The following is a 25,557-nucleotide window of genomic DNA, read 5'->3' as shown; positions in this document are numbered from 1 at the left end:
ATTCCCCCGACAATTCTCGCATATTATTTTTTCGTCTGATTGTTCCTTGCATGAATTTTGTCCGCAAGTAGAACAGAAACGCTCTGATTTTCTTTCCTTCTTTGCTGGACAAATATAGCAGCGCTTTCTTTTTTTTTTCTCTTTGCTCTGGATGTTCCAGAAAGCGTATTCCACATCGGATCATTGCCTCCGTAATTTGCCTTGATAAGCATATCATGCTGCTTCTCTCCATCATAGTAGGCTTCAAAAGTTCATAACAAAGTTCTGTCAAAAATAGACATCTCTTGTCTTTCCTGTTGGCATGGAATTCTGGATTAGTTTGACAATAAACAATGTAGCTATTGAGGGCTGACACATCAAGGATATTGGAAAAAAGGGAATGCAGAATCCACACTCTTCCCAGCAATAGCAGAGTCATAAAAGTTCTTGCCCAGCAACAATACAGACAAAAAGACTGAGTATCACATGTAAACCTAGTACAGGCCTAAAAGGCCCCAGGTGCGTGAATATGGGGTAGTCCCAAAAAAAGGTTGTTATACCGAAATGTCTGTAACGTAAAAATATATGAATAACTGGAAATTACTAACAACTATATACCTGAGGATTACCTAGATTTTCAAAATTCTAACTAAAGTTCTTTTACAGAAAATAGAAAACAAGTAACCTGGCAGGCCTGCGAGGCCCCAGGTATGCGTTCTAGGGTTAAAAGGTTAGTGATTACAGAACATAAAAAGCTCTCTACCACTTCTGTGGTGAACTATAACTCCCAGCATGCCATAGCATCTACAGGACATGCTGGGAGTTATAGTTCTCCCATGGGTTCTTAAAGCAGCACTCCAGTGTTATTTTTCAGTGCTGGAGTGGTGCTTTAAATATAATCCCTGTGCCCCCATTCTTATACTCACCCTCCAGCGTCTTCATATAGTGCTTTACAGACACCACACTGGTCCCGCAGCACCATCTTCTACCCGTAGCTTCCAACATAACATACTATTACCGTATATATAATAACAACACATATAATAGTATGTTATTTATGTTGTTAAATATTTTACCACATTTTTGGCTTCAAATATATTTTTCCCTATTTTCTACCTGTGCGTCTTATTGTCCGGTGCGTCTTACAGTCCGAAAATATATACCGTACTGTTCATTTTATTCTGACTCCATCAAAATGGACACCGACGCCACAGCCCTGCATGATCACATGCAGCTGCTCAACTATATAGTGACATTTTAGAAATCTCTGGGTGTTCCGGAAGTGGTTAAGAAGAAGGATTAGGTACAGCTATAAGTGAAACTTTATAACTACTATAACTTTATAACAATTATATATATATTTATATATATATATATATATATATATATATATATATATATATATATATATATATATATATATATTGTGATGCAGCGATGTCCTTGCTGTGCAGTGAGTAGGCAGTGACCCATATAAAGTTCAAATAAAGTCTTGTTTATTTCATAGCATACTCACAAACCGAAAAATAAGCAAACAAGTCATTTTGGTATGCAGCCGGGAAAAGTAACGACAGTCCACAATCCGTTGCAGTGAACGTATTACACCACCGTGTACGCTGGGGTGTCAGGCTTTTCAGGCTCTGCCTGGCCCGTGTTGCTCCACACGGAAAGAGCTCCTCATAGGTCTCCTGCTAGGTCTGACTCCCAGACCAATACTGACACACCCAAACTCTCTTGCAGGGTTTTTTTTTCTTTCCTCCAGATTCTATGGCCATGGGCCACTATAAGATCTGGGCTGGAGGAAACGGACCGGTCCCACTACCTTCCTGCAGTCCGTTTCAAAAATAAAAGCCCATACCGAGTTTTCCTGAATAATTTTTGGGTCAAATAACTTGATCCAGTTCACACTCACTTTTATTCTTCCCTGTCTCTCACAGGCAAACCTGCTGTGAGCACAGGGCACTCCAGCGGACCTAATATGCTTCTAAGCACATCCTGGGGGATACATAGCGACCCTCGCATATGACACCGGTCACTGCCTTACATACCCCCCCTCTGTTCAGACTTGTGGGGTTGAACATTCGTCAGCATACATGGTGCCCGTGATAGGGCATCCGCATTTCCCTTTCCCCGCCCGATGTTCCACAGAGAAGCTGAAGTTTTGTAGGGACAAGAAACCTCTGGTGACTCGGGCATTCCTCTCTTTTGCATTTCTCATCCAGACAAGGGGTGAATGGTCCGTTACCAACCGAAACTGACGCCCGAGCAAATAGTAGCGTAGGGACTCCAAGGCCCATTTAATCGCCAAGCACTCCTTCTCCACTACGCTATAATTTTTCTCTGCCGGGGTCAGTTTCCTGCTTAAATAGGTGACTGGATGCTCATCCCCGTTCACCTCTTGCGACAGCACCGCTCTTAAGCCTACCTCTGAGGCATCGGTTTGCACAATAAAGGTTTTATTGGTCGGGGCTGAGGAGGACCGGCTGTCCACACAACGCCGACTTCAGAGACTGGAAAGCTTCCTCTGCTTGAGGATTCCACTTGACCATCACCGTTTTCTTCCCTTTTAACAGGTCCGTTAGGGAAGCCGATTTACCAGCAAAATTGGGTATAAATTGACGGTAATACCCAATGATGCCAAGGAATGCCCTCACTTGTTTGGTACTTAAGGGCTTGGGCCAGTTTTGAATGGCCTCAATTTTGTTCACTTGAGGTTTGATAACCCCTCGGCCGATCACGTACCCTAAGTACCGGGCTTCCCTGAGACCTATGGCGCATTTCTTTGGGTTTGCTGTTAACCCTGCGACTCTAAGAGACTCCAGCACTGCTTGTACCTGGGACAGGTGGGTATCCCAGTCGGTACTTAAGATGACTATGTCATCCAAATAGGCCGACGCGTAATCTCTATGTGGCGCTAACACAATGTCCATCAGCCTCTGGAATGTGGCCGGAGCCCCATGTAACCCAAAAGGTAAGACAACGTATTGAAAGAGACCCTCTGGGGTTATAAAAGCAGTCTTTTCTTTCGCTGACTCTGTTAAGGGAAACCTGCCAGTAACCTTTCGTGAGATCCAGCGTGGTGAAGTACTGGGCCTTCCCCAGTCTCTCAATTAGCTCGTCCACCCGTGGCATGGGATACAGGTCAAATTTTGACACTTCATTTAACTTCCTAAAGTCATTACAGAAGCGTAATGACCCATCAGGCTTTGGTATTAGTACAATGGGGCTAGCCCACTCACTTCGGGACTCCTCAATGACTCCCAACTGAAGCATTTGCTTTACCTCGGCTGCGATGGCTTGCCTTCGGGCTTCTGGCACTCGGTATGGTTTCATTCGCACCTTTACCCAGGGCTCAGTGACAATGTCATGCTGAATCACTGAGGTTCGCCCCGTCAGCTCTGAGAATACATCCATATTCTGCTGTACCAAAGCTCGAGCCTCCCGCCGCTGCTGTTTTGTGAGGGCATCATTGACTCTTACCTCACACCTGGCTGTGTCCTTGGCCAGTGCCAGAGGGACCTCCGATTGTATGACCGTAGTTGCTTCTGTGACCAAACATTCTTGGTCCTTCCAGGCCTTTAGCAGGTTTACATGGTACAGCTGCTCGGGTTTTCTTTTCCCGGGTTGGTACACTTTGTAATTCACTTCCCCCACCTTCCCCCGAACCTCATAAGGCCCTTGCCACTTGGCCATGAGTTTACTCTCTGGGGTGGGTACTAGTACCAACACCCGGTCTCCTTCTTTAAAGGTCCTGACCGTGGCCCTTTTATTTTATGTATGGCTCTGAGTGGCCTGGGCATCCAACAGATGCTCCTTTACTATGGGTTGCACGACTGCAATCCGATCCTGCATACTTGCCACATACTCGATAACACTTTTATGTGGAGTGGGCTCCTGTTCCCACGTCTCTTTGGCTACATCCAGCAGTCCCCTCGGGTGTCTGCCATACAATAGCTCAAATGGGGAGAACCCCAAGGACGCCTGCGGTACTTCGCGTATGGCGAACATTAAATATGGCAATAACATATCCCAATCCTTCCCATCCTTGGCGACCACCTTTTTGAGCATGGCTTTGAGGGTCTTATTAAACCTCTCGACCAACCCATCGGTTTGTGGATGGTACACTGACGTACGTAACTGTTTAATTTGGAGCAATTTACATAGCTCCCTAGTCACTTTAGACATAAAAGGGGTTCCCTGATCTGTAAGGATCTCCTTGGGAAGCCCAAGGCGACAAAACATGGTAAACAGTTCACGGGCTATTAGTTTAGCCGAAGTGTGCCGGAGCGGTATCGCCTCTGGATACCGGGTAGCGTAGTCTACGACTACTAATATGTGCTGGTGGCCCCGGGCGGATTTTACTATGGGTCCTACCAGATCCATCGCTATCCGCTCAAAAGGTACTTCGATGATAGGCAGAGGCACTAATGGGCTCCGGTAGTTCGTGGTGGGTGAGGTTAGTTGACACTCAGGACATGTGTCACAGTACTTTGTAACCTCAGCGCAGACACCAGGCCAAAAAAACCTCTGTAATATGCGCTCTAATGTCTTTTTGGCCCCCAAGTGCCCCCCCAACATGTGAGTGTGAGCCATGTCGAGCACCACCCGACGATAGGGTTGGGGCACTACCAGTTGTTCCACCACCTCATCCCGGATTTTATCAACCCTGTACAGTAACTCCTGGTTGATCATCATCCGGGGAAACTCCTTTTCTGCACCAGGTTGTTGTGCCACCCCATTCACCTCGATTACTCTTTCTCTTGCCCGGGTCAGAGTGGGATCCTGGAGCTGGGCAGTCCCGAACTTACCAGGTGACACCTCCAGCTCAGGAATTGGTGGATTCTCCGCCACCTCTCCTGCCAATACCTCTAGGGGAAACCTATCGGGATTACACACTGTCCCTATGGTGGCGACCCCTATGGCAGGTATCCCTGACTCGGGATCTTCAGGTTCTGCACCTGGAATGCTTTTTACCCTGAGAGGGTTAACTCTGTTCTCCCAGAGGGACCAGAACAGGGGCAAGTCTCTACCGATCACAGTCCCATACGGAAGAGTCTTTACCACGCCCACCACATGTTTTATCTCTCCACATGGGGTGGAGAAAGTGACCTCCGCAGTCGGGTACTCTCGGAGGTCCCCATGTATGCACACTACCCCCACCTTTCGTCCATTAGGACTGTCCCCAGCAACCAGGGACCCATGTACCAGGGTCACCAAGCTCCCTGAGTCCAAGAGAGCATCCGTCTGGTACCCGTTAACGAGTACTCTACACAGCTAAGGTTCGGTACCGGCAGGGTCTGTAGTGGCAATGCAGACTGGCTGGGCATACATAGACACCCGACGGGTATACCCGCAGTCCATGGGTTCTGTTGTTAGGGGGCAATTAGCAACCACATGTCCAGGTTCTTGGCATCGCCAACACGTAATGACTGTGGCACGAGGTAACCTTGGGGCCAGTTTAGGGGACACAGGTCTGTGGTCACTCTCTTTCCGAGACAACCCCTCAGCACGGACTCGGTCCGGCTTTGTCCCAGTGGAGGGTCGTGGACTTTTCTCAGACTCCTGAGCTGGCGGAGCCTTACGTGACAGCCGAAGCGGAGCAGTGTCCCGTATAAAGTCCTGGGTGGCCTTATAACGTTCTATCAGACCTACAACCTGGTCTAGGGTACCCGGGTCCCCTTGACCCACCCAACGCTGTATGGCTGCTGGCAGAGCCCTCACCAGTCGGTCGACCACCACCCTCTCCACTATCTGACTTGTGGTTAAAGTCTCAGGTTGGAGCCACCGTTTCACAAGCTGCAGTAAGTCAAAAATCTGAGACCGGGCAGGCTGGGCTTCCACAAAAGTCCAAGAAAACACCCGTTGAGCTCTCACATAAGTATTAACCCCCAGTCGGGCAAGGATCTCACCTTTTAGCTTGGAATAGTCCTGGGCATCCTCCCGACTGAGGTCAAAGTAGGCCTTTAGCGCATCACCCCTCAGGAACGGAGCCACAACTTCAGCCCACTGTGCTGCTGGCAGATTCTCCCGCTCTGCCGTGCGCTCATAGACGGTGAGGAAAGCTTCCACGTCATCTTCCGGACTCCATTTCCTCAAAGCGGAGCGGACCTTGTCTCGGGCATCGCGACGTTCCGGGGTCGGTGCTGGAGGTGCCTCACGCAGGGCTGTAATTTGCTGCAGCAACAGGTTATTAGTTTGTTGCTGTTGTTGCTGTGTGAGGACCAGCTGCCTCAGGATCTCCTCCATTTTGTCTGTAGGCCTGAATTGTAATATAGCAGGCTTAATAACAGACATGCAAATGGTGTTGGGGTTTGCCTTAATTCACACTGCCCGCATTCTCCACAAAATGTGATGCAGCGATGTCCTTGCTGTGCAGTGAGTAGGCAGTGACCTATATAAAGTTCAAATAAAGTCTTGTTTATTTCATAGCATACTCACAAACCGAAAAATAAGCAAACAAGTCATTTGGTATGCAGCCGGGAAAAGTAACGACAATCCACAATCCGTTGCAGTGAACGTATTACACCACCGTGTACGCTGGGGTGTCAGGCTTTTCAGGCTCTGCCTGGCCCGTGTTGCTCCACACGGAAAGAGCTCCTCATAGGTCTCCTGCTAGGTCTGACTCCCAGACCAATACTGACACACCCAAACTCTCTTGCAGGGTTTTTTTTACTTTCCTCCAGATTCTATGGCCATGGGCCACTATAAGATCTGGGCTGGAGGAAACGGACCGGCCCCACTACCTTCCTGCAGTCCGTTTAAAAAATAAAAGCCCATACCGGGTTTTCCTGAATAATTTTTGGGTCAAATAACTTGATCCAGCTCACTCTCACTTTTATTCTTCCCTGTGTCTCACAGGCAAACCTGCTGTGAGCACAGGGCACTCCAGCGGACCTAATATGCTTCTAAGCACATCCTGGGGGATACATAGCGACCCTCGCATATGACACCGGTCACTGCCTTACAATATATATATATATATGCAACTTTTGCTATTGTGTTATTTCTGCATATTGAATGTATTTTCATGTATTTTCTCTTTGTAGTACACAGTGTTGAACTTCATTCCTAAAAACTTATTTGAACAATTCAGAAGAATAGCCAATTTCTATTTTCTCATCATATTTCTGGTCCAGGTAAGACATTTATCTCTGTGACCCTGTGATCTTACAATACAATGTACATAATGTCAGGGACTCCTAACATGATTATGGTCCCTTCAAGCAGCTGCAGGTCCTATGCTAGTGAGTGGCTATCCGTGTTCTGTTCCCTTAAACCCACTTTAAACCTCTGGCTGTAGTTCCCAAATAATTCCGTCTTCCATGGTCCTAGTCCAAGTTGTCAGCTCACAGGCTGGGTCCATGTAGAAGGGGGATGGCAGCTGTTGTGACCTGCCTGACAATGCAAGGGAACGGTCATTATTTTTTTTCCAGTGGTGCAGCCTCATGAGTTGGCCTACAGCTTTAAGAAGTTAGGTCTCTGCATAGATGTAAGTTAATAGAAAGATAAATTGCAATGCAGGTCACAATTTTGGTTTGTTTTTTTCAGCTTATGATTGATACTCCAACAAGCCCAGTAACAAGTGGCCTTCCCCTATTTTTTGTCATAACAGTAACAGCCATCAAACAGGTAAATCTATATTCCCATGTTTGTTCCATTTCACTTCCATGAACAAAGTTTGCACTGCCTTCTTTGATATGACGCCTCGGTAAATTTAGTGTACAGTAGCTTCACCCAATACCTGATGCTGAATCTGGAGCTTAAGTGGAAGTACACGTTAATGTTTGTTCTGCACCTATTTTCCTTTGTCACATTACTATCCAGGTGCACCGACAGTTCAGTATTTTTCCAAAGAATATACCGTATGTAGTAACCACCATTCTAGTATTCAACCTTCAACCTTAAAGATCCTATTGCAAAAGTTGATGAAACTAAAGGTTAATTTATACACTGTAAAATTATCGATAATATTGCAGTGTAAACAGACTGCCAGTTGCCTGATGAAATGGCAAAACGCTTGTTCGTTAGGTGAAATGATATTTTGTGCTGCTGATCAATGTTTACGTCCTGTGGACTCGTGCTGCCGAGAGCAATGGCAGCCTATGCGCACTGAACAATCTATTGGAAATCGTTTAGCTCTCATCAGTAGAGGTGGACGTGTTAACAGCCTCTTATACAATTGCAGATCAGCAAACCCAAGACTTTTCTAAAATACGTATTACCAAGTTGGTTTGGTATTAGCAGAGTGACCACGACAAGATTAGATTATCTGTCTTCTGCGGAAGAGGATCTCAAGTAGTTTTGCGCTTAGATCCAACATAATTTTGACTCGTCGCTGGCACATAGAGTACTGCAGGAAAATTGGTCCAGCGATTTTTGACATACATTCAATATTAGCAGATCACTATTGCATCCCAGTGGACAGCAAAGTATACACTGCTTAAATCTGCCAAAACGTTCAGTCCCTGGAAAGAGCCTGAACTTTATCAAACACAGAATATTATTTACCAGCCAAAGAGCAGCTACTCACATTAGACTCTACCTGCAGAGATTATTTTATATGAAAGGGGCATTACCAGTGTGATGTGTCATGGCCGGTCTCTGCTCTCCTGATCTCACTGCCGAGCTTTGTGTAACTATAGGCAGGGTTCACATTGTGTCAGTGGCAATGCTCTGACGGCATCCGTTACACAGCAGCACTAACGCTATGTAACGGATGCGTCAGCGCACCCATTGACTGCCATTATGTAGCACATCGCTAACGTATGTCATAATCGGCATGCCTTAGCGATGTGCTGACATTCTGTGACGGACCCTCGGATGCGGGCTGCAGCGTTTCCGCGTCTGTCACCGATAGTGTAGGTGGAGCATCTGCTTTATCCCGATTGCATAACGCGGTCTTTAAGAGGCACTAGCGTTGCTGCAGTCCGTTTAACGCATGCGTTGAACGGACTGCACCAACGCAATGTGAACCCAGCCTTACTGACACCTCTGCAGGTTCCTCTCCGCTTCAGCTCCATCTCACAGGCAGACAGGTTTGTAGTATGGTGACAAAACAGCAGAGTTCAGAGAGCAGCAAAAAATGTGTTTGCAAGAAGACAAGGTTCAGTTCTCCTCTTCTGTGTTAGTTATTTGTCTTACACTGATGACGCCCCGTTTATTTAAAATAATCTCTGGGGCAGATTCTCATGCAGATCTGTGCCAATTTGACACTACATTTAACAGGTTAACAATATCGTGAAGGCTTTTACCTGCCGCAGGATATTGTGAAGGGGTGAAGCATGCCGCCAGCAGCGTGTTTTTTTTCCTTTATATTTTAGATCACACAAAATAGTTGGACGATTTTCTGGTTAACAAGCCTTCTAATATCATTTGTATTTTGTCATGTTGATAATTCCCTCTATTACTCATCTCTGAAACCACAGGAGAAAGTCTTATGTGATGCATAATAGCTTGTAGTGAGAAACTTCTTGTTAGCTGACGATTCTGCTGGGCTTCCAGGGCTATGAGGACTGGCTGCGGCACAAAGCAGACAATGAAGTCAATGGAGCTCCAGTTTACGTTGTCAGAAGCGGCGGCCTTGTTAAGACTAGGTCCAAAAACATCAGGGTATGTACGGGCATTGTTTACATCTATCTTTTATCTGTATAAAGAGATAGACTTGTAGATAATAAAACTCTCTCTTCTGACTTTTTTTTTTTTTTTATAAGGTTGGTGACATTGTCCGTGTAGCCAAAGATGAAACCTTTCCTGCTGATCTTGTACTGTTATCCTCAGATAGGGTTGATGGCTCCTGTCATGTAACCACTGCCAGTCTGGATGGAGAGACAAATCTCAAGGTGAGTTGTTGTTATCTTTGTATGTTTCTACAATGATTTGTTAGGCTACTTTCACACTAGCGTCTCTTGCTGTACGTGGCAATGCGTCGTTTTGGAGAAAAAACCGCATCCTGCAAAGTTGCCCGCAGGATGCGTTTTTTCTCCATAGGCTTGCATTGCGACGTATGGCCACACGTCGCATCCTTGTTTTGGCGGACTGTCGACACAAAAAAAGTTACATGCAACGTTTTTTTGTGCATCGTGTCCGCCATTTCCGACCGCGCCCCCTCCTCCCCGGACATTACAATGGGCAGCGGATGCTTTGAAAAACTGCATCCGCTGCCCCCCTTTGTGCTTTTATTTCACAGCATGCGTCGGTACGTCGGGCCGACGCATGGCGACGGCCCCGTACCGACGCTAGTGTGAAAGTAGCCTAACACATATATAGAAAAGTGTACTCTTCAAAAGCTGATGGGACAGAAAGTGTTATCACCTGGCAGTAGCATAGATGCAGGCTTCCTCGTGTACAAAATCAGTATATGTGTACAAGAGCATCAGCAGTGGAGTCAGCGTTAGACAATTCCTTAAAAATAAGCTATGCTGTATTGTATGGTAAAATGCCGGGCCCTATGATAAACTCAAAGGAGCAGTGGGGGTTTTCAGGCGCCGATGGTATGAGTCAAATCAGAGATTCAGCACTGATATTTTCATGGATATATTTCTACGTCTGAACAGAACATCAGAAATAATAGGTGTGAACAGAGCTATGGGGCTAAAAGTAGTCAATGATTTTGCAGGTTGTATTTTATTTTCCATGTTGGCATTGCATCTTTAATCTCATAAATGCTGTTGTCAAGCGTGACTTCAGCATCTAATAGGCTTCAACATTTCAGCTCTCACGTCTGACATCCATCGTCACCGCACATGATGGAACTGTGGGGTACAGATCAGTTGCCTTGGTACCTGTGGACCTTCATGTGGGGGTCTTCTGAAGGCCCCTCTGTCTTCCCAGAGCTGGGCTTCATAGAAGTATTGCAAACGCATTTGTAAGTTACAAGTGTAACCAACATTATAAGTTTTATTTCAGAAATCAGTGATACATGTGAAAATAATACCTTTGTAATATGCCTTTTTTCTCCTCCAGGATTGATTATTTTCAAAATTTTCAATTTATTGGTAAAATCTGTATTCAGTAAAGACATTACATTACTGAGAGAGGAGATGACCGTTGCTATTGATAAGATTCTATGTCGACGGAGGGATAGGAGCAAGGAGGAGCTCTGTCTCTGGCTCCTCACTTCTTCTTCCCATTCTATCCACATAGAATATTATCAGTAGCAACGCTCCTCTTCTCTTGAATATAGATTTTACCAATCCTGGAGGATAAAAAAAAAAAGCATCTCTGCTCGCAGAGGCAGGTCCTGGCTGTAACACACAGCCATTACCTACCAGATGTGGGGTATGTTCACCCCGTGAGCCCACTTTATACACCTGCTATGGACTTGCAGCATCCATGTATGGCAATGTCGGTAAGGGGTTAAACATGCATATATCACAAAAATCTGATTTCAGCAATAAGTCCTTTTCTGACATGGGTATCTTTCCAAGCTACTCTATAAAAATGTAAAACATGTTGTAATTAGTTGCTGACACTTTGATAGAACAACTTTACAAATGAAATCCTTAACCTGAAGTTTTATCTGCTTCTATGCTCTTATGCCGATTTTTCAGACACATTTGGCTATACCGGAAACTGCAGTTTTACAGTCTGTTGCTGAGCTGGACACGTTAAAAGCTGTGATAGAGTGTCAGCAGCCTGAAGCAGATCTATACAGGTAAAACATTTCAGAAGGTCAAAGTCAATGAATTTAAATTGGCTCATTTACAGGACATTTTCTTAAGCCCTGAAGTTATGAGTATTATGTTTTTTAGACATTTAAAATGTCATGTGGGCTTTTTTTTTCTTCTATTTTTATTTGTACTTGTGTGTAATTATTAGCAAAACTTTTCAGAATGTGTACTTTGACCAGCAGCATTTTACAATACTTAACCCCTTCACGACATGCGCTGTACATACAGTATACTGTGCATGTCGTGTTTTCCCCTTTGATGTGGGCTCCGGCGGTGAGCCCACATCTTTCCCGGCACATGTCAGCTATTTTGAACAGCTGACATGTGCCCAGTACAGCCGCGGGTGAAATTACGATCCACCCGTGGCTATTAATCCCTTAAATGCCACTGTCAAACTCTGACAGCTGCATTTAACGTGCTCTTCCGGCCATTGGGCCGGAAATCTGCCCATCAGTGACCCCTGTTTCTGCTACATACAGGCAATCTGATCATGGTCTGTATGTAGCAGAGCCAATCGGGTTATGGCAGCTTCTAGTCTTCCATGGAGACTATTGAACCATGCCACAAGTAAGAAAAAAAAAAGTTTATAAAAATATAAAAAAAAAATAAAACATAAAAGTTTAAATCACCCCCCCTTTCACCACATTCAAAATAAAACAATAAAAAAAATAAAAATACACATATTTGGTATCGTCACGTTCAGAATCGCCTGATCGATCAATAAAAATGAGGATTAACCTGGTCGCTAAACGGCGTAGCTGGAAAAAAATCAAAACGCCAGAATTAATTTTTTTTGGTCGCCGCGACATTGCATTAAAATGCAATAACGGGCAATCAAAAGATCGTATCTGCACCAAAATGGTATCAATAAAAGCGTCAGCACGGCAACTTTTAATTTTTGTGCCTTTAAATCAAAGAGTCATATCTCACAAAAAGATAATAAATAACATTTCCCACATGTTTGCTTTACATAAGCACAATTTTGGAAACATAAATATTTTTTTTTATTAGGACGTTGTAAAGGTTAAAAGTTGACCACCAATTTCTAATTTTTCCAACAAAATTTACAAAACAATTCTTTTTAGGGACTACCTCACAGTTGAAGCGAGTTTGGGGGGTCAATATAACAGAAAATACCCAAAAGTTACAACATTCTAAAAACTGAACCCCTCAAGATGCGCAAAACCACATTCAAGATGTTTATTAACCCTTCAGGTGTTTCACGAGAACCAAAGAAATATGGAAGGAAAAAATAAACGTTTTACTTTTTTCACAAAAAATTTACTTTAAAACCGAACTTTTTTTTTAATTTTCACAAGGGTATCAGGAGAAAATGGACCACAAAATTTGTTGCTCATTTTCTCCTGAGTATGCCGATACCCCGTATGTGGGGGAAAGCCTCGGTTTCGGTGCATGGCAGGGCTCAGAAGGGAGGGAGCACCTTTTGACTTTTTGAACGCAAAATTGTGTGGAATCAATTGCGGGCACCATGTCGCGTTTGGAGACCCCCCTGATGTTCCTGAACAGTGGAAACCCCCCATTCTAACTCGAACCCTAACACAGCCCTAACCCCAACACACCCCCAACCATACACAACAACCTTAACCCCAACACCACAACCTTAGTCCCAACCCTAGCTCTAACTCTAGCCCCAACTCTAGCTCTAACCCTAGCTCCAACCTTAAGGCTATGTGCACACGTTGCAAATTTTTTGTGTTTCTTCGGCGGATTTCCGCTGCAAAAACGCTTAAAAAACGCTTGCATTAAGCATCCTATCATTTTTAATGCATTCTGCAATTTTTGTGCACATGTTGCGTTTTTTTCCGTGATAAAAACGCATCGCGGAAAAAACGCAGCATGTTAATTAATTTTGGGGATTTTTCGTGGATTTCCCGCTATATAATTGCATTGGGAAGCTCCGGAAAAAAACTTGAAAAATCTGCACAAAAAAACCACGAAAATAAAGCATGTGGATTTCCTGCGAAAGTAGTCCGGATTTGCTCAGGAAAATTCTGCACACTTTCCTTAACGTGTGCACATAGCCTAACTCTAACCTTAGCCCCAACCCTAACGGGAAAAATAGAAATAAATATTTATTTTTTTATTTTTATCTAAGGGGTTGATAAAGGCGGTTTGATTTACTATTTTTTTATATTTTGATCACTGTGATAGGGTTTATCACAGTGATCAAAATGAACCAGTAGGAAAAATCTCCTACTGATGCGTCTGCCATTTTCTTCAGGGAAGATGACCATTTTTAGTCTCAATAGGGGACTTGACCAATTTAATCATTTGATCACTTAAATAATTTGCAATCCTTGCAGGATGAGCCGATGGACATACAGGGTGAGCTGCCACACTATGTAAAAGCATGTAGGTGGTCGGTAGAGTACTGACTGCGGCATCTAAAGGGATTAAACCACTGGGATAAATCTGCAGAAACAGCAGATAACAGCAGTCTACTCTGCTATTGTATCCAAAGAGAAAGGCAAATGGTGAAAGAAATGCTGAGAAAAGGAAAAACGCAAGTACAGCAGTATATACAGTCATGGCCAAAAGTATTCACACCCCTGCAATTCTGTCAGATAATACTCAGTTTCTTCCTGAAAATGATTGCAAACACAAATTCTTTGGTATTATTATCTTCATTTAATTTGTCTTAAATGAAAAAAACACAAAAATAATTGTCCTAAAGCCAAATTGGATATAATTCCACACCAAACATAAAAAAGGGGGTGGACAAAAGTAATGGCACTGTTCGAAAAATCATGTGATGCTTCTCTAATTAGTGTAATTAACAGCACCTGTAACTTACCTGTGGCACCTAACAGGTGTTGGCAATAACTTAATCACACTTGCAGCCAGTTGACATGGATTAAAGTTGACTCAACCTCTGTCCTGTGTCCTTGTATGTGCCACATTGAGCATGGAGAAAAGAAAGAAGACCAAAGAACTGTCTAAGGACTTGAGAAACCAAATTGTGAGGAAGCATGAGCAATCTCAAGGCTACAAGTCCATCTCCAAAGACCTGAATGTTCCTGTGTCTACCGAGCACAGTGTCATCAAGAAGTTTAAAGCCCATGGCACTGTGGCTAACCTCCCTAGATGTGGACGGAAAAGAAAAATTGACACGAGATTTCAACGCAAGATTGTGCGGATGTTGGATAAAGAACCTCGACTAACATCCAAACAAGTTCAAGCTGCCCTGCAGTCCGAGGGTACAACAGTGTCAACCCGTGCTATCCGTCAGCGTCTGAATGAAAAGGGACTGTATGGTAGGAGACCCAGGAAGACCCCACTTCTTACCCCGAGACATAAAAAAGCCAGGCTGGAGTTTGCCAAAACTTACCTGAAAAAGCCTAAAACGTTTTGGAAGAATGTTCTCTGGTCAGATGAGACAAAAGTAGAGCTTTTTGGGCAAAGGCATCAACATAGAGTTTACAGGAGAAAAAATGAGGCATTCAAAGAAAAGAACACGGTCCCTACAGTCAAACATGGCGGAGGTTCCCTGATGTTTTGGGGTTGCTTTGCTGCCTCTGGCACTGGACTGCTTGACCGTGTGCATGGCATTATGAAGTCTGAAGACTACCAACAAATTTTGCAGCATAATGTAGGGCCCAGTGTGAGAAAGCTGGGTCTCCCTCAGAGGTCATGGGTCTTCCAGCAGGACAATGACCCAAAACACACTTCAAAAAGCACTAGAAAATGGTTTGAGAGAAAGCACTGGAGACTTCTAAGGTGGCCAGCAATGTGTCCAGACCTGAATCCCATAGAAAACCTGTGAAGAGATCTAAAAATGGCAATTTGGAGAAGGCACCCTTCAAATATCAGGGACCTGGAGCAGTTTGCCAAAGAAGAATGGTCTAAAATTCCAGCAGAGCATTGTAAGAAACTCATTGATGGTTACCGGAAGCGGTCGGTCGCAGTTATTTTGGCTAAAGGTTGTGCAACCAAGTATTAGGCTGAGGGTGCCAATACTTTTGTCTGGCCCATTTTTGGAGTTTTGTGTGAAATGATCTATGATTTGCTTTTTGCTTCATTCTCTTTTGTGTTTTTTCATTTAAGACAAATTAAATGAAGATAATAATACCAAAGAATTTGTGTTTGCAATCATTTTCAGGAAGAAACTGAGTATTATCTGACAGAATTGCAGGGGTGTGAATACTTTTAGCCATGACTGTATGTGATAGGGTCTATCACAGTGATTAAAAAGAACCAATAAGAAAAATCTATTGTTGCCGGGTGCCAGCTGGCAGACCTCGGCAGGCGCACTGCCCATGCGCCCGCCATTTCCTTCCCGGAAGAAGGCGCAGAGGGCCGGGGGACACAGCCGGAGCGACTGGGGGACATCGGAGCTACTGGGGGGGCTCAGGGACCCCATTTATCTCTCCTCTGATGTGCTAGATCATATCAGAGGAGAGGGAAATAAATAGGAAATCGGACCGTTAAAAGGTGTATCGGCAGTCGCTAAGGGATTAATCACTGCCTGATTGTGGTGTTCCCTGGTTGCGCAGTGCTGTGGGGGGAGTTGTCTCTGCACTGTTGGAATGCATGTCTCATTAACGGAGAGGTTGATGGGGCCGGTGGAGGCCCTATAGGATGTGGATGAGGCAGAAGCGGTGGAGGAACATACAGAGGTTTGTCTTGCAAGCTTTGCGGATTCCAAGATTTGTGGAGCAGCCCCTTTCCTGCCTGCCCCCACAGTCACCATTCTCCAGTCAGCAAAATGTAATTCCCCTGGCCATGTTTGCGCGTCCAGGTGGCAGTGGTGAAATGCACCCCTGAGGCATACATTTTTACAAGGAACGGGTAATGTTGTTTCGCTGGTGTAGCGCAGGCACCGCTTTCTTAAGAGAACTAATGACGACTGGGGGACTACACCGGCTATCAACTTTCGGAAACTGTCTGTATCCACCAGATGGAAAGTCATAATTTCCGTGGCCAACAGCTTGGAGATGGAGTTCAAGCTCTTCGCTTTGGCATGTGTAGGAGGAAGCATTGTTTTACGTGACCACAACTACGGGACCGAGGGCTGGCTGCTGTGCTGAGAGAGGGTGGAGTAGGGAGAACACGACAAACGGCTGGACTGTGAGTGAGGTGCAGGCGGAGATGTTATGGTGGATTGAGAAAGATGTGATCTGCTTGGTGAAACAAAAACTGCAGTCCTCTCAGCTTATGGGCTTTCACTCACTTTGACTGTAGGGGGTAAACAAGTGGAGGTTCTGCTGCCGGAGACCTGTGTGAGAACACTTTTCACGGTGACTGAGGAGAAAGAAGCAGATGTGGTTAATGGGATGGCCGGTGGTTGGCGAGGCCTGCTAGTCTGCATTTTAGCGCAGTAAGATTCCAAAACTAACGCATGTTGATCGCGCATGTGCCGGTTCATACTTGTTTTAGTCAAATTATTGAAATATTTGCAACTACTGGATTGTTTTTTGGTTTTTTTTGCAAACGATAACGTGAGGTGGGTCATCCTTTGCGTTCTCAAAAAAGTCTCAGTCTAGGCAACCCTTGCCGTCTCTGCAAACTGCAGACCAGTGACTGCTGGCAACAAATTTATAGTAAGACCTTCAGCGCTCAAAATGATGCTTCTGTAGAATATCCGTATGATATAAAGAATCTTTATTCACAGCCGACATATGTCTATTAACAAATCCATAGAAAAAGAAAGAAAAATTCAAATGAACAGAAGCATATCACATCTATGCTAGGTTCAGGTCTCGATAAAGGATTGTTTATCATATATCAAGAAATAATAAATACATCAGACTTTGCATATGAGTACATAAATAAAAAATATAGATGTGGCTGAGGATGCAGTGCTTGTCGTGGTTGCATCACTCAGTGTCTGTGCAGCAAGCCTCAACATAACCTCCTCGTCTTCCTCCTCCTCCACCTCCTCTGCTGAGCTATTCAGCTGCGTGCTTCTGGGTTCACACCAAGGGGATCTACAATCTCATCGTCATCCTCTCTGTTCTCCCACTCTTCACCCCAAGAGTCACCCTCCTCCTCTTTCTGCCCTGACAGTGCAGTACAGTCTGCGTGCGCCTTAGGTATCTTAGTCTTATCAGGATCGCCTCCACCCCCGGGGGTTAACGTCTGGTGACAAGAGTCTGGATTCTGCTCAGATTCAACTGAAAAAAACTTGGGGCATCGGTGCAGTTGCTTTCCTTTCTTGATTATATTAATCTTTGGAGCAAATCTGATTCCCATGGAATAGAATGTGTGAACAGCACTACAGACATCGGTGCAGTTGCTTTCCTTTCTTGATTATATTAATCTTTGGAGCAAATCTGATTCCCATGGAATAGTATGTGTGGACAGCACTACAGACTCTCCCATCTGTGGTTTCCCACAATCAGTTGGGCGGTTGGAGAGTTGTGATGCAGGGGGAAATGAGTGTAATTGGGGTGCCACATCTGAGGATTGTACTGTGTGTGATAAGGTGGAGGAGAGGCTAGTTGATGCGGCGCTTGCCATCTTTCTTTCTTTCTTTTTTTTTATATAGCGCTAACATATTCCGCAGCGCTTTACAGGTTGCACACATTATCATCACTGTCCCCGTTGGGGCTCACAATCTAAATTTCCTATCAGTATGTCTTTGGAATGTGGGAGGAAACCGGAGAAAACCCACGCAAACACGGAGAGAACATACAAACTCTTCGCAGATGTTGTCCTTGGTGGGGTTTGAACCCAGGACTCCAGCGCTGCAAGGCTGCTGTGCTAACCACTGCGCCACCGTGCTGCCATCCAGAGGAGCACATGCCCTTTCTGGCCTTTATCTACAAGGCATACCCCTCTGCGGCTGCCAAGGAAAGGGAGTAGAGTAGCCTGTCCAGTAACAGATGTTGTTTATGTTGTCCGTTATCTTTGGATAGGAATAGACGACGTTTGTTCAGTAGAGCTTTCAGTAACATTACCACTTAACCCACGTACACCTTGAACACCAAGCCTATTCCCCCTTCCAACACAACCTAGCTTTTTCCCCACTCATGTTGGATGTACCTTTTCCCTCTTTCAGCCAGCTATTTCACAACTCTAGTCCGTCCCAGACCTGTCAGTCACCTGTCGCTAAATTAATATTCAGTTTTTATTTGCTGAGACAGTATGTCTGGACCAAACTATTAGCAAAATGGATTCAGATTCTGAAATGTGGGCTGGTGTCTGGACCACACTATTAGCACAAACTAAATGCTGGAAGGTCGATTTCACACAGGATCCTATCTATCAGAACTGTCTGACTGTTTGCTGGAGCAGCTTGTCTGCACTGTTCCACTGACAAAAGGGCGCATAAACATGTCTTCTTTGTCTCTGGAGAGTGGCATGTGACTTCGGCAGCCAATGACAGAAGCCCTTGTGTCTGGACATTGTGGATGGTTTCTGCATCCTGATTGGCTGCCGGAATCTCCACACATTAAGTTAATAAAATAAAAGAAAATACAGTCCAATGCTACTCTGACCTCTCCCCACACCCTCCCCATCAAACTTGTCCCTTCCCCACATCATACAGCATCACTGTCCTAGCCAAAGCATTAGTGGAAACTCGATCATATACTGAACTTTGGCCAAATTTTTCCGATTTTGAGGAAAATGCTCGGGAATCCAAACACAAATCCGGTTGTGCAACAGTCATACCAAATTTTAATTGGCGAACGTTTCCGAACAAGTTCGCTCATCTCTAATTGCCAAATTATGTATAGAAAGGGAGATCTCCACTAATTGCTCAAGATATTCCTCAGAATTTTGCAGCTCAGGAGGGAAAAGCACATAGCTGTGCAAATTGGTATTATTATTATTATACATTTTTATAGCACCATTTATTCCATGGCGCTTTACATGTGAATACGGTGCAAATATAGACAAATACATTAAACATGAGCAAAAAACAAGGCACACGGGTACATAAGGAGTGAGGACCCTGCCCGCGAGGGCTCACAGTCTGCAGGGGATGGGTGATGAAACACTAGGAGAGGGTAGGGCAGGTTGTGCGGCAGTTCAGTAAGTTCAGGATCACTGCAGGCTGTAGGCTTGTCAGAAGAGGTGAGTCTTCAGGTTCTTTTTGAAGGTTTCTATGGTAGGCGAGAGTCTGATGTGTTGGGATAGAGAGTTCCAGAGTATGGGGGAAGCACGGGAGATGTCTTGGATGCGGTTGTGGGAAGAAGAGATGAGAGGGGAGTAGAGAAGGAGGTCTTGAGTGGATCGGAGATTGCGTGTAGGTAGGTACCGGGAAACCATGTCACAGATGTATGGAGGAGACAGGTTGTGGATGGCTTTGTATGTCATTGTGAGGGTTTTGAATTGGAGTCTCTGGGTGATAGGAAGCCAGTGAAGGGCTTGACATAGGGGAGAGGCTGGGGAATAGCGGGGAGACAGGTAGATTAGTCTGGCAGCAGAGTGTAGGATGGATTGGAGTGGTACAGGAGTGCTAGAGGGGAGTCCATAGAGTAGGAGGTTGCAGTAGTCGAAGCGGGAGATAAGGGCATGCACTAGCGTTTTTGCGGTGTCGCGGTCAAGGAATGAGCGGATCCGGGAAATATTTTTGAGTTTGAGATGGCAGGAGGAGGCAAGGGCTTGGATATGTGGCTTGAAAGAGAGGGCAGAGTCGAGGATCACCCCGAGGCACCGGGCGTGTGGGACTGCGGAAAGTGAGCAGCCATTGACATTGATGGATAGGTCTGGTGGAGGGGTAGAGTGAGATGGGGGAAAGATGATGAATTCTGTTTTGTCCATGTTCAGTTGTAGAAAGCGAGCAGAAAAGAAGGCTGAAATAGCAGACAGACAGTGCGGGATTTTGGTAAGTAAGGCGGTGAGGTCAGGTCCGGATAGGTTGATCTGTGTGTCATCAGCGTAGAGATGGTACTGCATACCGTGGGATTCTACGAGCTGTCCCAGGCCGAAAGTGTAGATGGAGAAGAGTAGGGGTCCTAGAACAGAGCCTTGAGGAACACCAACTGACAAGGGGCGAAGTGAGAAGGTGGTGTGGGGGAGGGAGACACTGAATGTTCGGTCTGTCAGATATGAAGAGATCCAGGAAAGGGCCAAGTCTGTGATGCCAAGAGATTTGAGGATTTGTAGCGGAAGGGAGTGGTCCACAGTGTCGAAGGCAGAAGACAGGTCCAGGAGAAGGAGGGCAGAGTAGTGTCGCTTGCTCCTGGCAGTTAGTAGGTCATTGGTGACTTTAGTTAGGGCAGTTTCAGTTGAGTGATGGGAACGGAAGCCAGATTGTAACCGATCAAAGAGGGAGCAGGAGGAGAGGTGGGAGGACAGTTCAAGATGGACGTGTTGCTCCAGCAATTTGGAGGCATAAGGGAGAAGAGATATCGGGCGATAGCTAGACACAGAGGATGGGTCGAGGGAGGGCTTTTTGAGGATGGGTGTGAACTTGGCATGCTTGAAGGATGAGGGGAAGACACCTGTTGTGAGTGAGAGGTTGAAGAGATGTTTTAGGGTTGGGATGAAGACCGTGGAAAGGTTAGGGATGAGGTGGGATGGGAGCGGGTCGAGCTTGCAGGTGGTGATGTGTGATCTTGACAGGAGGGTGGAGAGCTGATCTTCTGTCATGGTGGAGAAGCTGGTTTTGGAGGAGCAGGGTTGAGCTGCTAAGAGGGGCAGTGGGCGCTGTGGGCCAAAGCTTTCTCTGATCGTATTGATCTTCTGTTTAAAGAAAGAGGCGAAGTCTTCAGCAGAAATGAGGGGGGAGGGAGGAGGTGCTGGGGGAAGGAGTAGAGAATTGAAAGTGTTGAAAAGCTGTTTAGGGTTGTGAGACAGGGAGGATATGAGAGATGAGGAGTAAGTTTGTTTTGCGGCAGTGAGCGCGGACTTGAAGCTGGCGAGGGACTGCTTGTATGCATTGAAGTGATTGGCAGAGCGGGATTGCTTCCATGTCCGCTCAGTGATCCTGGAAGCCCGTCTCAATTCTTTGGTCAGGCTGGTCAGCCAGGGCTGCCTGTTGAGTGTACGAGTTTTGCTATGCATGAGCGGGGCGGCCAAATTGAGTGTTGCTGTTATTGTGGTGTTATAAAAAGTGGCAGCATCATCTGTGTCATGAAGGGAGGCTATGTCTGTAAGAGGGAGAAGGGACTCCGAGAGTGATTGTAAGTTGAGATGTTTGAGATTTCTGCGAGGGAGTTTGTGGAGCGGGGGTTGCACACTAGGAGAGGAGAGGGAAAAGAATGTCAGTAGGTTGTGGTCAGACAGGGGGAGGGGTGTGTTAATGAGATTAGTAAGGGAGCAGAGGCGGGTGAAGATGAGGTCCAGAGTGTGGCCATCTTTGTGAGTGGCCTCAGAGGACCATTGAGTGAGGCCAAAGGAGGCAGTCAGTGATAAAAGTTTAGAGGCAGCTGAGGTGGAAGTGTCAATGGGGATATTGAAATCACCCATGATGATAGTGGGGATGTCAACAGAGAGGAAATGAAGTAGCCAGGTGGTGAAGTGGTCGAGAAAGGTGGAGATGGCTAGTTCTGGGGGGCGGTAGATGACAGCCAGCTGGAGGTTGTAGGGGGAATAGATGCGGACAGAGTGCACCTCAAACGAGGGAAGAGTAGCGGAGGGTGGTAACGGGATTGGAGTGAAGGAGCAGGTCTCTGAGAGGAGCAAGCCAACTCGTCCACCACGTTTGTTGCTGGGGCGAGGGCTGTGAGAGAGGTGGAATCCGCCATAGGAGAGCGCAGCTGGAGAGGCCGAGTCAGAGGGAGTGAACCAGGTTTCAGTGAGGCCGAGGAAGGAGAATTTGTTGGTGATGAAGAGGTCATGGATAAATGGCAGTTTGTTGCGGACGGAGCGTGAGTTCCATAGTGCTCCAGGTAAGGGGACCGGGGGAGTGGGGGCTGGATGAATGGGTATGAGGTTATCATGGTTGGGAAAACATGCAGAGGATCGTGGCAGGGGGTTAGAAATGAGTGTGGGGGTGTGTTGGGGAGGGCTGGGATTTGGGGATATGTCACCAGCAATGAGGAGTAGCAGACAGAGCATTAGAAGGTGGGAGCAGGATAGGACATGATGCGGCGGTGTGTGTCTTGAGAAAAAGGATTGTATGTGGAGGAACAGTTCTGAGGAGAAGGTGAGATGGCTGGGGAGGATGGAGGAAGAAATGACTAGTCCCTTACAAGGTGCAGGGATTGCAGGAGATTGTAAGAAGGAAAGTAGTATGGGGGTGAAAGAGAAAAGAAATCGGAACATTGTAGTGGTTTGGTATTCTGTTACCTTCCAGTCCAATTCAGTCTAATTCAAATTCATAATTAAAAAGATGTAATTTAAAAGATGGAAGTTAAAATATGAATGCAGCAGACTTCAGTATTCAGAATAAACAGAAAGTCTGTGGCACCGATTCATCAAGGCCGGTGATTCTTCTCGTCTATGTTGATTAGGGGTTGTGTTGGAGTCGGGCACTCCTGATTCATGAAGAGGTAATGACTGTGGAGCAATTGATGAGTGGCTTGCCAGAAAACTTACTCCAGTCAGGGAAATCCTCTGTCCTTCCCCATCTGAGAAAATGCCAAAAGTCGCACAATTTGGGGCCAATTACGAGCTCTGTCCTGGTGTAAAAGCTTTGACGGGGTCTCTGTGCTTTGTTTTTCTATTGAATTCGTACTCCTTACTCCTGAGTGCACGGTCAGACAGAAGCTGGCCTGTGGCTTTTAGAGCGATCAGAGAGGTCTCAGGACCTGGACTTCCACCAATCTGCTGTTAAAGACCAAGACTATATAAAACATTTGTAAATATTTAGTTTCTCATTAAAGAGATTTTCAGCTTCATAATTGTTAACTTTTGTATAATGAAAAATTATACAATTATCCAGTCTATTTTCTCTTTATCTGTTCCTCACACATTTCAAGATTTCTGCTTGTATGGGACGAAAACCTGTCCTGGGCGTCAGATGGACCAGCCTGTGCAAGAATTAGTGCATTTACTATACAGTTAGGGGAGCTCCCCTGTACCGATCCCTGCACCTGTGTGAGCCTCGCAAGGTCATGGGCAGGTGGTTATCCCAAGAGTAAAACCTCAAGGTTCCTAGTGAATGACTGCAAGCAGAGATCTTGAATACCATTGGGAATTGATGCAGGGAATATTTTGGAAAGTTGTAAAATTTACGGTATATAACTGTTTGCTGACATCGTTTTTATCTGGCTAAAAATACCTACTGCAGAAATGGTGAAAAATGTAACTTAAAATAAATCATATTTACAGTATGTACTGATGCAATGTAAATGTTTGCTTAGGTTTGTTGGAAGAATGACCGTGCAGGAACATTCAGAGGATATTGTAAGGTAATTCTGGTTCATGTTTCTTGTTTCCCGTTCACACTGGACACCAAACTGTAATTCTCAGCCTTGTTTGTAGCCTGTAGTCTGAGCAGAGTAAAGAAGTCGTCCTAGGCTCTAGGCTTCCTTATTACCTAAACTGTGGTGGTGTGGGTTTTTTTTGTTTTTTTTTTATTGTTGTCCAGTTGGGAAAACCTATTAAAATGTCATTACCTGTATGCCTCATGTCTGCAGTCTTGTTTCTCAGAAATCCTCTTTTAATCCTGTGTTAATGTGTTCTTCCAGGCTCTGGGGTGTACAGTGCCGGGAAGAACACTCCTGCCTCCCGTCTTCATTTGCGTGCCTGTTGCCTCCCATCAGCATCCGTGTGTCTGCGTAGAAGAAACAAGATGCCAATGCCCATAGAAGGGTGGAATATCGCAATTGTAGGGTGCAGGCACGGGACAACCACTAGGTGTCTCAGGGTCTTGTGACACTGACGGGAGGTGACGGGCTCGCAGTTGAAGACCGGAGGCAGGAGTTTTCTTCCAGACACCGCACACCCCAGAGCCTGGAAGATCGCTTTTACATAAAGGATTAAAAGATGATTTCTGAGGAACAAGACCACAAATATGAAGCATACAAGTAGTATGACTATTTTAAGTATTCTATAATCTGTATGCCCGTATTAATAGCTTAAGTACCTCCAAGGGGGTGACAGATTCCCTTTAAATGCAGCTACCTCAGCTGATGCTGAAATGGAGATGTAGGTTTTCTTGTAGATATTTAGGGGCAGTAAGGCAGAGTAAAATAGGGCATGTCATTGAAATAAAAGTTAGGGCCAAGCTCTCACTTGTGGATATGAATTTTTTTCCATGAGGTGTCTTCATAATACAATAACAATCTGCTGTGATTATTGCGGGGTTTTTTTTGGCTTTGTTTCTCCTTTTTTTATGTTTTTGGTGCAAATTATGCCATGTAGAAATATTGGATGGCTGCACTTAAGAGTGCAAATGCAAATGCGTTTTTATGATTCTCCTCATGAGTTTTCATGAAATCATCCATGTGGTTGAACTGTTAAACACAGAAGAATTTCTGCATACAAGAAAAAGCTCACACTGAAACGCTGCATTTATGCTTCTAATTGGATGCTCATATTTTGGCATTAAAGTGATACATCTGCAGTGAATTCTGCACAAAGAGTTGACATGCGGTGCAGATTATAAAATCCGCACTGTTGTCAGTAGAATCAGTTGGGGTGAATTCGGTACACTGACACTGTCCAATCTGCACTGAAAGTATCCGTCTATGGATGATCACATTTTGACAACTACCGTATATACTCGAGTATAAGCTGACCCGAGTATAAGCCGAGACACCTAACTTTGCCACAAAAAACTGGGAAAACTTAATGACTGGAGTATAAGCCTAGGGTGGAAAATACAGCAGCTACCGGTAAATTTAAAAAATAAAAATAGATAGCACAGAACTAAGTTGTGCAAAAAGATGCTCTTGATTTGTTATGATATGGAGATATACATGTTTGTTCCATGAACATTTATAAGATCATCTCGTCACAGGAAAAAATGTTTCACACTTCCAATTGTTATTATATTATTCCAAGATCTGATAATTAAAATGTACTTTGTTTATGGGACAACACCTTTAAT

General features: G+C 45.1%; 1 protein-coding gene across 7 annotated transcripts in view; it reads left to right on the top strand.

The window, feature by feature from the left end:
- ATP11B (ATPase phospholipid transporting 11B (putative)) overlaps nt 1-25,557 on the top strand; it is a 192,847-nt gene that overhangs the window by 56,233 nt on the left and 111,057 nt on the right. For all 7 annotated transcript variants that reach the window (XM_077290435.1, XM_077290439.1, XM_077290436.1 and 4 more), the window contains 6 exons: nt 7,026-7,115; nt 7,528-7,608; nt 9,481-9,588; nt 9,690-9,818; nt 11,529-11,632; nt 23,867-23,914. In XM_077290435.1, coding sequence (XP_077146550.1) covers nt 7,026-7,115; nt 7,528-7,608; nt 9,481-9,588; nt 9,690-9,818; nt 11,529-11,632; nt 23,867-23,914 — 560 coding nt within the window. The remainder of the gene's footprint in view (nt 1-7,025; nt 7,116-7,527; nt 7,609-9,480; nt 9,589-9,689; nt 9,819-11,528; nt 11,633-23,866; nt 23,915-25,557) is intronic.

This window comes from Ranitomeya variabilis, chromosome 2 (genome assembly GCF_051348905.1).
Source record: "Ranitomeya variabilis isolate aRanVar5 chromosome 2, aRanVar5.hap1, whole genome shotgun sequence".
NCBI classification, from domain to species: Eukaryota; Metazoa; Chordata; class Amphibia; order Anura; family Dendrobatidae; genus Ranitomeya; species Ranitomeya variabilis.
This window is presented reverse-complemented; position numbering and strand designations above follow the sequence as displayed.